Source organism: Cavia porcellus, unplaced genomic scaffold (genome assembly GCF_034190915.1).
Source record: "Cavia porcellus strain 051 isolate PalLab524CR breed Dunkin Hartley unplaced genomic scaffold, mCavPor4.1 scaffold_8, whole genome shotgun sequence".
Classification (NCBI taxonomy): Eukaryota; Metazoa; Chordata; class Mammalia; order Rodentia; family Caviidae; genus Cavia; species Cavia porcellus.
The window spans coordinates 71823717-71839189 of NW_026947491.1; the positions used below are offsets into that span (position 1 = coordinate 71823717).

Below are 15473 nucleotides of genomic sequence, written 5' to 3' on the forward strand. Positions count from 1 at the left end.
TTTTTATTTTTCAAGCTCTGGACAGTTTTGTCAGTTTCAGTGTTATCCTAATACTTGAAACTAGAGAGTTAAAAAATTTGAAAATTTGCATATATTGCAGACACTGTGATTGGCTTGAAAGGGAAGCTAGTAAAATTAACTGACCGCTCTCTCGTTTGCCCATTGTAGCTGACAAATGTGATGACAGCTTTGTCCATCGGGATTGTATCAGTTGTTGCCCACCTACCTGCATGTTTGAGAAGCAGTGTCTCGGGAGCAATCTCCATTGTCTTGATGGATGTTACTGCCCAGATGGTAAGTGCTCTCTGCCTTCAGGGACACTCATACTCAGGGATTGAAGGGTCAGTGTGGTCTTGCAGTCCTCTCTCAGGACATCTACGCTGTTGCAATTTCCTACCCTTGTCGGATTTGACCCTTACAGTGGCTGAGAGGAGTGGGTGCTCTTCTTTCGTAAAAGTCTCATTACTTTGTAGGCTTCCCAGAAAACTTGAACCATATACCTAAAATTCCCATGCAAAATATTTTGTTCTCTTAAAGTTGTGTGATTTTCATAGTTTGTATATTTTTATTTATTGAAAGATGAAGGTAAGTTTGAGAAAAAGGCTTCACATTCTTTCCTTATATAATTGTAGTCCTGATGTAGCTTTAATATTTGAAATGAAAAGCAGCTTAGAAAGTGATAGGGGTGGAATTTAAAATTAGCAATGATTTTACTTACTGACATTTAGAAAGAAGATTGTAGATTTCAAGCCCTTTTAGTTTTCCAGATTAAAAAAAAGCATAGAATCCCAGACAGGTTAAGTGATTTTTTTCTAGTGCCATATACTTAATATGAATGCGAATTACTTGGAATTGGATCTGTTGTCTTCAGTCCATTGTTCCTTCAGGGTCATATGGTGAGCCAGTGCCTGTCCTGAGCTATTATCAGCCAGTGCCAAAATAATGAGGTTGTCCCAGAAAATAAATCCATGTTTCAAAACAAAAATCAATGCTTTTCCCCGTAGTCTTGTTATGAAAAAGTTCAGCTGAATGAAACATTGTGCAGATTAACATGGTTGATTTAAATTCTGGTTTAATTTACTCTGCATGTTAGAGAGAAGTAATAAATGTTGCACCACAGTATTGCACTAGAGTAGCCCTGCCTAACTTATTATTATGGGTGTTTGACAGTGCAAATTTCTCCTTGTCTGGAATGAACAGAAGCTAAACCAAGAATATCCTTTCCCCTTCTTTTGCTCTCTTCTTCCTCCAATGCAAAAACCCTGCTTAGCTGCCTTGTCTTTATTTTGTATGTTAAAACTTGAGTACCTGATAACAAATCATGCACTAGGACTTGATATCTGCTGAACTAGATTCTCAAAAGTTAACTGTGACTGAGAGCTGGGTTACTGATACTCTCCTGAAAGTAAGGAAATTTATATTTCTAATGCCAATTGTAAACAAGTTACTATTTTCAAAGAAAACAATCTTTATTGTTGCTTTTGAGATGTGACACTTGGTTTTCTTTACTAGGCCTCATAATGGACAATGGGACTTGCATATCTTTGGAAAGCTGCCCATGTACTTTTCATGGATTAGCTTATTCTGTTGGTTCAAAAATTGAACAAGAGTGTACTGAATGGTATGTGGTCAATGTATGGTCAATTAATTCTAGTTGCCTAATTAGCTAGCAACTTTGCCATGACAGATGTTGAAGTGAATATACATATTGCTTACTTTCTTCCTAAAATGTTGGGATGCAGCTTGTATTTTATTTAAACTGCATAGGGGTTTATCTTCATGTTATTCTATGATGAGATTCTTACAACTTCCTTTAGTAATTCTATGAAATATTATCCCCATTTGGTGAGTCTGTTGCATTTTCTCGCTATTCACAATCATTAATTTGCACTTACTTTTATACTTAGAACTTAATGGTGCTTGTGGGTTTCTCTATTGGTTCATTTAAAAAGTGATTCTCTTGCTAGTTTGAAGTCATGATTAGAAAGATCAAGCATTTCTTCTTAAAGTAACTAACTGAAACTATGGTTAAAAAAGAAATTCCTCCTGTATAGATTTACATAAAAATAAAAAAATGAGAGGCAGAAACTTATCTGTAATTGGGATTTTTTTTGGTATCAGTGTGTATAAAAATTCAATTAAATAACTTGTCATGTTCTTAGATACCAATAGAGACTTGCCTGCTGTCTTTGTAAAGATGAGAAGTAGTATTTATCTTACTTGAAGACTTATCTTTTTCTCTTCATTGCCTGGTGAAACTAACACTAGATGCACAATAGAGAGTAATTTAGGTGTTACTCAGTTCAAAGCTATTACATTTTTGTAGAGATGTTTTCCAAGTCAGGTTAATTTCTATATCTATAAATATGATAATTTTTATATATTAGTACGATTATAATTCCTATATACCAATAGACTAATGTTTGTAATAATTTCATTTAGTGTTTGTGTTGGTGGTGTGTGGAACTGCACTGAGCATGACTGTCCAGGTAATCCTTTAAAATTTTTTTTAAGAAAAACTTTTAAACTGAAGATGAAGATAATGGTGATTTTTATAAAGATGTCTCACAAGTAACACAGATTATAATAATCTATAAATATAGATACCTAGAGGACAAATGGAAAGTTGAATTAATGATAGTTGTGAGTAGGCAACTTTTGTAAAAAATCTATTTAGATAGTTAAATATGATAAAAACCTAAAAAAGTATGCGGAAGAAGTAGCATTTAACAAATTTCACATTAAATTGAATAAATTAATATAGTCTAGTGAACTTGTTAAACAAGGGAATTTTAAACACTTTAGATGTTTTATTGATGCATACTTATTTACTTTAAATTGACTTCCTACTTTTTAAGTATTAACCTAATTTCCGTTTCTATGTCTTCTTTCTCTCTTCCCTTCCCTCCTCCTCCTTCTCCCCTCTCTTTCTTTTCTCCTCCTCTTCCTTCTGATTTTCCTCCCCTTTCTTTGCCTCTTCCTCCATTCCCTCCTCCTGCTCCTTGCCTTCTCTTCCTCCCCTCCCCTTCTGAGCTCTTGCTCCTGTTCCTCCCCCTCCTCCTTTTCCTTTCCTCCTCCTTCTCCTCCTCTTCCTGTTCCTCCTTCTGTTGCTTCTTTTGGTAGTTCAATGCTCTGTTGTGGGTGATTCTCATTTTACCACTTTTGATGGACGACATTATTCATTTATTGGTATGTGCCAGTACATCCTTGTGAAAGGAACTGGAAAAGATAAATTCACAATTACTTTACAGAAAGGTCCCTGTGAGCAGGTAAGAACAACATCTCAAAATTACTAAAGCAATATTCATTTTTCAAACTTTCATATCTTGGTTTTGAAGGAAATAACCAAGATTATATTGATTAAGGTTTACTATTATCTTTTTGTACCTCAAAAGGTACAAAACCAAGATTATATTGATTAAGGTTTACTATTATCTTTTTGTACCTCAAAAGAAAGAAAAAATACCAGTAATCATGGCCTACCACTGATTAAATGATGAGTCTTGATTTCAGAGATACTAAAATGTAAAAGCAAATATAACTTAGAGTAGACAAGTATTTAATTACATTCTGTTTTAAAGTAGTATTTGTATGTACAGATTTTGAGCATTCTATGCCTGGTTTCACAATGGCCTAAATTTTTGTTTACTTCTAAACAAGCCATGATATACATATGATTTTTTGACAGTATTGAGTTTCATATCACTCTAAATAGATTATGATGAATTTCTTAACAGTTTAGAATATTTATTTTATATCTTTTCCTGAAATAATAAACACATTAATAAAAAACAAGAACTTTCATTCATATCTCAATTAGGTATTCAAACTTTTCCCAAATCTTTAATTTTCTAGTTTTATTCTATTGCAAAATAGTTATTTCCACCAAAAGTTTTGAACTATCTAGATTTATTTTTGGTTTGAGTTTTTTATTTGCAACTTATCAGAGTTTCAATTGGCTTTCTAAATTAAATTCTAAACTGCTTATCTATTTCCTTTATTGACTTTCTTATGTCTAATATACCAGTGAAATGAGTTTGGAAAAGTATTTTAACAATGTGTTATAGGAAATGATTATTGGCATTTTATTGAAAGCATTTTTGTTTAATGTTTTATGTATGTATGTGTATATTTAATGCCTTAGATACATTCTAGCAGGGATGGAGCTACATGGAGTAGATTATATAACAAATATTTTATTATGTCTTGTGCTTTAGCTTTCTATGTAACAGAAATTCTTATTTACATGTATTCTCTCTTTTTTCTTTTCCTCTACTTCTTTCTCCTTTCTCTCCTCTCCCCCTCCCATGTCTCTATTTTGCTCTTATACCCTCCATGGATAATTTGAATTTTATACAGAACCTTGGCTTGGTCTGCCTTCAGTCTATAACTCTCATTCTGGATGATGATTTTAGCAAACAAGTCACCCTCAGTAGGGGAGGACAAATCCTCACCAGTCCTAATCAAGGCTTCAATCTGAATGGTAAGAGGCAATATTAATATTTCATTTTCTGTTCACAACAAAGAAATATAACTCAAATGCTCTCTTTTGCCACTAGCTGGCTACATAACGTTTATTGAATGCTTGTGTGTCACCAGATCCTTAGAAATAGCAGAGATCACTTTATTTATGGGACCTAGTGTCAAGTGGCTGAGAATTTGGACGAGATGAGAGATAAACAAACTACTGCTTTAAAATAAAATGTGGTAAATTTAAAAATCTGTATGGAGACTTGGGAGTTTAGATGAGGCACAACCCACCATCCTCGGAAGGTCATGCAGGAAAGTCAGCAAAATTTTCTGAAGGAGATGATGCCTTATTTAAACCTGAGAAGTTCCTGTGATGAAGGAAACAGGGAAAGTGTTCTGTGGCAGAGCAGGAAGGTGTTGACTCATGCAGAGGCTTAGGAGGAAGTATAACTAGTCTCACACAGCTAACTATGCTATTCAGAGGCAAAGAAGTCCAGAGATGAGATTAGGAAGGTAGGTAGAGATGAGACTGGGAAAGCTTAGTATCATGCATCACACGTGGTAGTTGCCTGAGACTGGTCCTACTTATACTTATATTGCAGTATTGTGTTCACAGCAATCTTATTTCATGCTCAGAGTGAAAACTCTCAGAAATGACCCAATTTGTGTTATAAACTACACGATCATACTACTCAAATGTCACGCTAAGGAAATTAAACTTCATATGTAACTGCATTTAAAATTGTCATTTACTTGATGATTTTTGAGCAAAGATGTCAATGCTACATATTTCAACTTGACAAACAATGAGGTTTTCTTTTTTGGTACCAGAGATTGAACTCATGACCTCACACTTGCCAGGCAAGTGCTTGTGCCATTGAGCTAAATCCCTGGCCTAAACAATGAGTTTTAAGGAGTTGTAGTTGTTTGTAGACTACACTGGCAGTAGTATGGAAGTGACTTTGAGAGATGCTAGACAGGAAACATGGACAACACTTACAAAGGAGGGCGTGCAAGAGCAAGGAGTTTGGAAACAGAGCTTTGGAGAAGAAAGACTGAAAAATGTTGAGAAGATGAGTGTTCTGACCTGGTAATGGGATGGATTGACTTGGTTTGGAACGATGAGAGGAACTCAGTGATCAAAAATCAGTCCTCAGATTTTTTTTAAAGTTTTTTTTTATTTTTTATTTTTAATGTAAAGAGATAAAGACAAAATGGTACATAACAAAGTAGATCAGAACCAAACAATGTAAGCAACACAGTATTTCACCAGAAGACAACCCTTAATTAACAGTAACTACCATAAAGTTTCTTTCTTTCAAATAGTTGAGCATAACTTCATACACAATAGTATCAAACATAACAAAATAGTATAAAACCATTCAAGAGAATGAAAGTATTAGAGGGCATTCAGAACCAGATAACAGAAAACAAACAATGGCTACTCTAGTATCTCATTTTTCATAGATTTGTTTATACTATCACATGTGATGCAATGCAATAAGATACAACATGATAGAACCAATGGAGACAGAAGAGCAAAATCATGGTAGGACTTCAGAATAAGATGATATTAAATCAGCACTGGCTATTATAATGACTTGATTTCTTCAAAATAGCTGTTTATACCATCTCAGATAATAAAATCAAAGAAAGCAGGATAAACCCATTCCAACAAATGAACGCCATCATTATAAGCCTTCAAAGCAATGTAACAGGAATCATGATTAGCATAAGCTCTTACGTACTCTTACCATTTTTACACAGGGGAAACTATATGGTATTTATACATGTGAGTTTGATTTATTTCGCTTGTGAGTATGGTCTCTAGTTGCATCCATTTATTAATAAATATGTCAATGTGATCATTCTTTTTTTAAATTTTATTTAAAAGGAAAAAGAGAAAAAACAAAACAAAACAAAGCAGTGTAAGGGTACAATTAATACAGAACTACAAAAAAAGAACAGTAAGAATTCATTGGCTCTGGTGTCTACACTGAGGTGCATATAGTGATAAGGGTGCAGGAGCAACGAAGGGGACACATCGGGTGCCAAAGGCACTGATTCACACTGAACACAAATTTCTTATCTCTAAATGTGTTCATTAAATGGAGCTCACCGAGAAGTGCTGTGCGCCTCTTTTTGATATCAATCTGAAGGAAATATAGTCATTTTCAGGAAAAAAAGAGATCAGATTTCAAGTGTCTGGAGAATGCTCTTCTTGTGAGATACTTGCTAACAGAAAGTGCATGTTGGTTTGACAACCTCTCAGACTTAGAAAGTCAAAGGGGAAGGGAATAATGGGAGAACAAAAGCATCTATGAGGCAGCAAAAATTGGTGCGGGAGGACATGGACGAACTGAAAACCTGCCTCCTTCACTTCCGTGTCTTAAAAGAAGCATTCACGTCCTACTCTAGCATTTCAGAGCACTGCCTGCAGATCTCAAAGCCAATTTATATCTTTTTTTTTTTTCCCCTGTAGGAATCGTTGAAATTCAAACACTGTCATCCTTATTTATTCTTCTAAAAACTACATTTGGTTTAAAGATCCTGTTTGCTATAGATGGAGAAAGGATTTATATCCAGCTCACTAGTGCATGGAAAAGACGAACGTTAGGTCTGTGTGGCACTTTTAATGGGAACATAAGGGATGATTTTCTGTAAGTATGATTTATCTACGGCCAACTGAGTTTATGACTGGTAATTTAGAGGATATAAATTCATTAAAAATGTTTACTTAACTAATAGGAGCTTAGCATTCACTGTTCCAAGAGCTTTCCATGGATCATCATAGTTAAACTGCACAGCTACCCTCTCATTACTGTTTTTGTTTTACAGATAAGGAAAAACCCGAGGCCCCAAAGTGGCAAATAAATCTTTCAATGTCCATTCAGCAGTTCGTAGATTAGAACTAGGGTTAGAATTTTGTGGGACTCACCCTGTGTGCTGATTGCTACCTATTATTCTCTCCTTTGTCATATATCAAATTAACATCCTCTTATTGTTGAAAACTTGCAGTTGTCTACAAAAATCTTAACATAACTTTGTATTAGTTTTTGTATTTATACAAAAGATTTATACAATCTGAAGAGAAACCAGAGTATAGTGGCAGTTTAAAAATATTGATATCATGTGGTACTAATGATAGCTCTAAAGATACTTTGATGGCTAAGTTAGTTGACTTTTGTGAAAGTTGATGGTACATTGGAAGAAAAGAAACAAAACACAGCCGAACTCTTACCATACACCTGCGAAAAGAGCAGTGCTTAAATTAGACTTGGTGTGTTCAGCGCCTATTATTGTGCTAAGATCAGTTTAAATAGGATGATATGTTCTCATCTTCAAGAAGCTGGTGTTACAGATCGAGACAGAATAAAATCTTTAAGAAATATGTGAATTTAGAGTCAAACTCTGGTGGCTGCCAAGATTTGAAGGTAGAAGTGGATGGAAGGAAGGTATTGGTCAGCATTTCAGTGAGACAACATGGAATTACAGAGATTAACTGCCACAAGCTGTGCCTAAATTTCGTGTGTCCTATACTTTAAAATTTCTAAGAGAGTGGACATTCAGTGTTATCACATAAAAATGATAGCTATGTAAAGTCATGGCTACAGGCATCAGCTTGGTTTACCATTTCACAGTATGTGTTTCATTAAACATTGCATTGTACACCATGAATATATACAATTTTTGTCATTAGTACCTTAATAAAAAGACTATTAAGAGGAAATATTAGGGCTAGGTAAGGTATTGGGCAATAATACTCTTAAAAATCCTGAGATAATTTTTAAGAAGTTGTGTTCTGCTTTGTGGTTGTGGCTAGAAGCGTAATAAATAGAGTACAGAGGTCACTGTAGGCTGGAGTGCTAGGGGACACTTCATGAGAAGCTATTCTGTACATATTATTTTAAAAAAAACCCTTTCACATGTGGTTTTCCTTCTGCTTGGGGTTCTTCCTTCTCCTAAGCTTTTTCAAGAATTCTTGTTTATTGTTCAACCCAACTCAGACATTATTGCTTTGAAAAGCTAGCTTATATCCCACCAGACGAAGTTAATTCCAACTCTGATATCTTTAAAAATTCATCATTTATCTGTTCAGTTTCCACACAAAAACTGTGCAAGCCATGAGACTAAGGATCATGTCTTTAGTCTTTGTGTTTATAGGAATCTTGAATAGGATTTTAATAGAGCATCAAGAAGAGAATTTGCACAGGCTAGCAGAATGACATTTAAAATCTAAAAATGTAAAAAAGAGAATTTCTTTTATCTCCTTTGTGATTAAATTTATTTTGGAATTTTTAAAAATTTTACTTACTTGGAGGTCAGAATATTGATATCTTTATCACCTTTGCAAAACAGAAACTGTATTAAAAGACTTGGCTAAGATATTCAGAAAAGGCATTAAGCCTGCTTTCTCTGTCTTGTTTGTCAGAATGGGTTAGCAGTGAACGTTTAACAGATGGCTGATCTGTCTGCCACTTTCTAAGGCACCAGTCTCCTCCATGCGTAAACACTCAGGCACGATAAGGGTGCATGATAATATTTCAGAGTCAGAAGTATCTTTCCAACATTGTTTAGCTTTCCAAGTTAAGTAGTTAAAATTCTTTACTTCCTAAAGGTTAATGTGAATCTGAAATCATAGTGTAATGGAAAATATTAATCCTAAATTTATTTTACATGTCCTGTGATAGTAACTCAAGTGTGGTGAGCTGAAAGATTATTTTGTAAAATGAATAAATAAGTAAATGGGTCTATATTTAGGCTCTGAATTTTAAAAATTTATTGTTTTAAGTAAACAATAAGAGAAAAAAATAAATAAGAGAGCCAGGCTTGAAGACGGTTTCTCCTGGGAATGCTGGCTAAATTCATCACCCCAGCTTGTTTTGTTTTCTCTGAGAGGGGAGAAGAAGGAAGGGAAGGAATAGAGTGAGAAAAAAAAAATCCAGTGTAACTCACGCAATGTTTTTGAGTGCCAGTGCCTTCATTTGAACAAAACAAGATGTTTTTCGTTAGATATTTTTTATAATCATGCAAGAGTTTGATATTGAGGAAAAAGAGGTAAAATGTGGTAATAAGGGACAAGCATCATGGAATGGCGTGTACAGCTCCCTGTTAGTTACTGTGGTGAGACACTCTGTAGGGGCAGGGGCCACTGAGCTAAATTGTTGCCAGAGTAATTAATCTTTTAACACATTGTCACCAACTGAGGTGAAGACTGCTCTTCTATTGGACCATGTAGTAGTAATTAACACAATCAGGACTCTCGGTGTGATCAGAAGCTTCCTACAGGGAGACACAGTCCTCCTCGATTTTTATAAGTGGTTTTGACAGTGTCTGGCACAGGGCCTACGGAGATTGCCTCCTGGTTAATGTTGATGTTGGATACTGGAGGTGGATTTGCAAATTTGGTTCATAAGCAGTGCTGTGCTTTCTAAATATGACTTCAGAGAGGTAGATGTTTTTCTTCTATTTTGATTTGCTGAGAAAGCTGAAAAAGTGAGCAAAGATAGATGAATGGTCCTTCTGTGCAACTTTTTTTTCAATTTTCATTTGGTTTGCTTGCTCATTTCATGATAGGACCCTAGAGGAAATTGGTATTTAATGAACCAAAAATATAGATTAATTCTTTGGGGCATTTGTTTTTAGTCTAAAAAAAATCATGAGAACTACCCAAACCTGCGTCTCTACATACACTGTAAATCAGACATGTAAAACTTTTATGCGTGAATTTGGTTAACTTGGTGAGAACTAAGTTTGATTCTTGTTTTTGCCACATATTTATTTAATGAAGTGTAATAATTCTCTGAGGTTCTGCTTTGCGTTTTCTGTAAAACTCATATAATGATATTTTCCTCATAAGGCCGAGATCAATAAATGCAAGGGTGACCACATTTTGGTACATGTAAACTTTCAACAGGAAGTTATACTACTGTAATTCTTAAAAAGGTAGAAAATTTCAAACTCTGAGATATTTTGCACATTAAGAAAAGCAGTAGTGTCATCTATATATTTGAAAAGTAGGAGACTAAAATGAACGTTTTCTTTGCTTTCTAGTTCTCCGTCAGGAATGATAGAAGGAACCCCACAACTTCACGCCAATGCATGGAGAGTCTCCTCCACTTGTTTTGCCCCTGTCCATGTCCCAATGGTGGACCCGTGTAACATCAATCAGCAAAATAGTGAGTCTTACCTTCTCCATGGGAATGAATGTAAAGTTTTCCATGTAACACTGCAATTTCATGAAATTATTTGGAGACTTTCCACTCTAATTTGTCTTTATTATGATAAAATCAATGTCATTCATTAGGTACTTTTATTTAATATTATGGCTTACATAGGCCTTTTTATGTACTTTCACTTGTTAAAAAGAATGAAAAATGAGTATATTATTTACTGCTTTGCATTCACGAATTTGCTTATTTTACATGTTTAGAAATCCCTCCTTCCCAAACGTGGGCTAGCTTTTCAGAACTTCCATATTCTTTAAGGGCTGAAGAAAAGTCTCTGGAAATACTTTAATAATGCTACTATGGTACTAGGATGTTTGACTACAAATGATAATACAAGTGCTTCTTCTATTTACTGGGATCCCAATATGAGTTGCCTCTCGTGATACATATTATATCTTTAATGTAGGAAGTCAGTGACCCAAAATGATTTTATGCAGTTCATCAGGCAACAAATTGAAAGGCTTGTGCTCCACAGCTGTTTGTGATGGCTGTGCAACTCAAAAAATTTGGGGTACATATTTTCTCTAATGCCAGAGCAAATCATCTTTAGGATCACTTTTATCAAGCAGGCAGTCGTGAGTTCGATCCCCGGTACTGATAAAAAGGAAAAAGACAAAAAAAAAAATCACTTTGTGGAAGCAAAGTAATACATTTGCTTGGATATTTCTGTAATTTTAAGTCATTCTAATTGTTTTGGCTAGTTCACTTTTGTAAGTAGCTAACTTGTGTGCATTGCTGCTATTGGTTGACTATCTACAATCTCTGGCTTTGGTAATGGCCATGTGAAAGTGTCCTACATTTTTTAATTATTAACTTTTAAAAATAATTTTGATGTACTGGAAGCAACATAAGCCAATCTCACAATATCTTTTAAAAATTTAAATGTTTTAAACTTTAAAAAATTAAAAAAATTTAAGCTTGAAGAAGATTATTTTCCTATCTAAAGTGGGATAGGTCAGAGATTTGGCTTCTATGACTTTCTGCTTTTAATCTCATTCCATTTAATAAAACTTTACTCTGCCCCTAAATTTTCACGAAGTCAGTTATTCCTCCAACTAATCTTATTTAGTTTCTTACTGTCTTGATTTTTCTCCTAGATATCAGAGAAACCTTATTTTTTATTTTTAATGACATGTAAAGTTTTAAGTAGAATTCAATTGATAAGTTACTTTCTAGTTGCTTCTATATTTCCTTTATTATATATCATTTCCTATATTTTCTGTCATTTTCTCCCTGTGTTCTATGTATGATATTATGTATACTTGGTATATCGCCTTTCTTTATATTTGTCATGAAGTATGATTTTCTTCAATCTCCAAAGAAGGGAAATAAATATACAAAAGCCAGTAATTCTGATCTTGCTCTTGAAGGGTTTTTTTTTTTTTTTTCACTAGGATCTTCTTGAGTTCCATGCACTTTACCTAATGTTAGTGGAAATATACTTTTACTTACTAATACTTAGGACCCACAATAGCAGCCTTGCTGATAAATTATTTTGCTCTTTCAGGATCCTTAAGACCTAGAATGTGTACACCAACAGTATTCTACTAAGCTTATGTAATTTGTTTTCATATATGTATGAATATTCAAAGCAAAAATATGACAGGCAACTAACAATTTTCCTTACATTTTAAGTATGATAAAAATGTACTTAAATTTTTCAAAAAAATAAGTTCAGTATGTTTCCTTGGTAGAGGAAAAATCTCTGATGTCCAGTAGCTTATTTGGCTTTCAAAGACAATGCTAATGCTGAAGTTGATTCATTTTATCTGTAAATATACCAATAGATCCACTGTGTCAAAAATCCTGTGTCTATCCTTTTTCAGGAGGATGCCATCTACATTATTTTGCTAACTTGTTTTGTCAGTCTTATAAAAGATAATATATGATCATTCTCAAAGAAACAGTCAACAAATTTTAAGATGTGATATCCCAATTCTGCCTCAATATGATATCTGTATCTGTGAGCTTGAACGTATGTTTCAACTCTTAATTTCTATTCTTATTCATTTATTCTTGCATTTGTGAATTCATCTATAAAACCTGGTAGAACTCCTAATATCCGTCAGACAGTGTGCACTGCACCATGCAGTCATTGAGATGAATGACTGTGTGGCATCTGCCTCATTACCATTCACCTCAGAGACTTTATTGGAATGAAATGATTCCCAATCCTTTGTCAACGACTATGTGATCTTCAGAGCGCCAAGATCTGGGAGCACTTTTATTTGTGTGAACATCTGGAGATAAGTGTTCTGGTAGTCCCCAAGCAATGACTGATGAGGCTACTGCTTCTATCAACCCTTCTGTTACCCATGCTATTCAGATACAGTACCTTTTCTGCTTTATTGTTGCATTTTGTTTGAAGGTTATTGAATGTGGAGGAATTATTGTTCTAATATTTAACCAAAGCCATAAACAGACAAAGAAAAAAAATCTATGAGCTAAACACACTGACTCACATTTAAAGTAATATACAATACAGTACATAGATAAGTATGATGCTTGTCTAGTTCTGGAACCTGATAATTAGGATTAGATCTGTACTAGCAAATGTGATGTAAAACAATATCAACTATGTTTTTCCTTCATTGTCTAGATGTTTGTATAAGTATGTCTTTAGATGATTTTGTTCATCTGCCATAATGTCAATTTGTCAAAAGAGAAATTGCAGGGTTTAGAAACACATAATCAAGCAAACAAGAAAATAAAAACTATACAAAATATTGATTGTAAAGTAAAATGTTGTGGTTCTTTGTTTGTTAGTTGGTTACGCAGCACATTGTGATGTCATCCACCAGGAGCTCTTCGCTTCCTGCCACATCTACGTTAGCCCCGGGCTGTACTATCAGCTGTGCCGCCACGATGCGTGCAAGTGTGGGAGCGCCTGCCTATGCAATGCTCTTGCCCACTATGCCTACCTTTGTGGTCAGCGTGGTGTCCCCATTGATTTTAGAGCCCAAGTTTCATTCTGTGGTGAGTACCGTGACACAGATAAGGACCAGATTTAGAGATTTTTGTATTTGTAATTATTATTGCTTTTGTTTCTAAGTGGATAGTCAATTTTGCATGCAAGTTATTTGAAATTCTTTTAGTGTACAAATTTGAAAAATATCTAGTTTCTTAAAATTGAAGATGCTGTAAGTAAGACCAATAAAATTTGACTATTGTTGACCTTAAAGTTGGAGACATATTGGATAGGACCAATAACTTGAACATTTTTGTTATGAATGAAATTGAGTTGTAATTATGTGTTTCGAAGTAGGCATCAGAAATAATCTGAAAGCTTGAAAATGTTCTTTTTATGAAAATGCCATATCTAAATATTGAAATGTACAGAAAGGCATTATGTGATACAGTGATACAGTTGACCTATAGTGAAGTAAGTATATTGTGCAGTAGATAATTATTCCATGTTCTTGGGCTGTAATTGCTATTATTAGATTATGTAGTATCTGCTGATCACATTTATGATAGGCATTTCCTATGTGTTCTATAAAGTTTTGTCATCTAATCTTTACGAAATCCTCCTCACCCATTTAGCATCATTTGTGACCGAGTTTTGGGAGCACCTCTTCATTCCCACACTGTTTCAGAAAGTTTTTCCAGTTCCTCTAGGTTATCAGTGGCTAGTATTTACAACAATTGCTCATATTTGACTTTCTAAGACAAAAGTAATATAAATATAAAATTAATATTCACTTATATACTACATCCATGCAGAATGTAAATCTAGAATTGTGGCTTCTTGAGGGTAACTTCATTTTATCAGACTGTCAGAGAAATGTTCATGGCTTATTCCTGTATTGTGAGCAGCTTCCATCTAGTCCAGGATTTGGAAAACTACAATCTTTGGGCTTCCTGTAGTTTTGAACAAAAAGTTGATTTGAAAACCGTCATGCTCATTTGTTTATGTGTTGTCTGGCTACCTCTAATGAGTAGATGTGTAGTTGTGGCAGAGACTATGGGCTGCAAAGCTAACAATATTTGCAGTTTGGCTCCTTACAGAAAAGATTTTCAGACGCCTGCTTTAGTCCTTCCTTTCAACTGAGCGTTGCCCTTTGAGCATTTGAAATAAGTATCTTTTAATTCCTCAGTTTTATTTTTCTTCTTTCATGGGCAAAATCCAAGGTCCAAGATTTCTGTGACAAAATGATCCTTCCTTCACTCAAACTTCTCAATTTGCTTTACTTTTTTTCTTCTAGCATTTAGGAATTTCTTCCTGTTTTATTCTCCGAGAGTTAATTATGTAATCAATACAATATCAGTTAGGTTTTTTTCTATGTTTTCTAGATGTTTGTGTAAATATATTTTTAGATTGTTCAGTTTGTCTGCCATAATGTCAATTTGCAAAACAAAACAAAACAAAACAAAAAACTGCAAGGTTTAGAAAAAATAATTAAGAAAACAAAAATAAAATTATACAAATATTGATCAACAAATTTTGTCTTAGCTGTAGAAGAGTAAAAGCTTATTTAGGTTTAAAGGGGAGTGTGACAGGATAGCAGTATATAGATTTAAATACAAATGCAGGGAATCCTTTCAGACATGCAAAAGACCTTATATATTCAAAAATACGGTACAGGCCTTTACCAGTGCTAAGGAATGTTAAAACATTTTGAAATAATTTTATTTGCCTGTTGTCCTCCTACTGAAGTCAGGAATTGTTTATTTTCTGTTATAGAAAGCTGTGATTTGTTTTGTGTTTATTGCTATGGAACGGCTCTTGCTTGGTGATTTATGTCATGCCCGTCCAGGCGAGCGCAGGATGCT

At 34.3% G+C, this 15473-nt stretch overlaps 1 protein-coding gene across 1 annotated transcript in view; it reads left to right on the top strand.

The window, feature by feature from the left end:
• Otogl (otogelin like) overlaps window positions 1–15473 on the top strand; it is a 156748-nt gene that overhangs the window by 52385 nt on the left and 88890 nt on the right. The window contains exons 14-21 of the mRNA XM_063255199.1: window positions 169–294; window positions 1513–1621; window positions 2443–2489; window positions 3124–3269; window positions 4360–4483; window positions 6953–7130; window positions 10525–10649; window positions 13467–13676. Of these exons, the coding sequence (XP_063111269.1) occupies window positions 169–294; window positions 1513–1621; window positions 2443–2489; window positions 3124–3269; window positions 4360–4483; window positions 6953–7130; window positions 10525–10649; window positions 13467–13676 (1065 nt within the window). The remainder of the gene's footprint in view (window positions 1–168; window positions 295–1512; window positions 1622–2442; window positions 2490–3123; window positions 3270–4359; window positions 4484–6952; window positions 7131–10524; window positions 10650–13466; window positions 13677–15473) is intronic.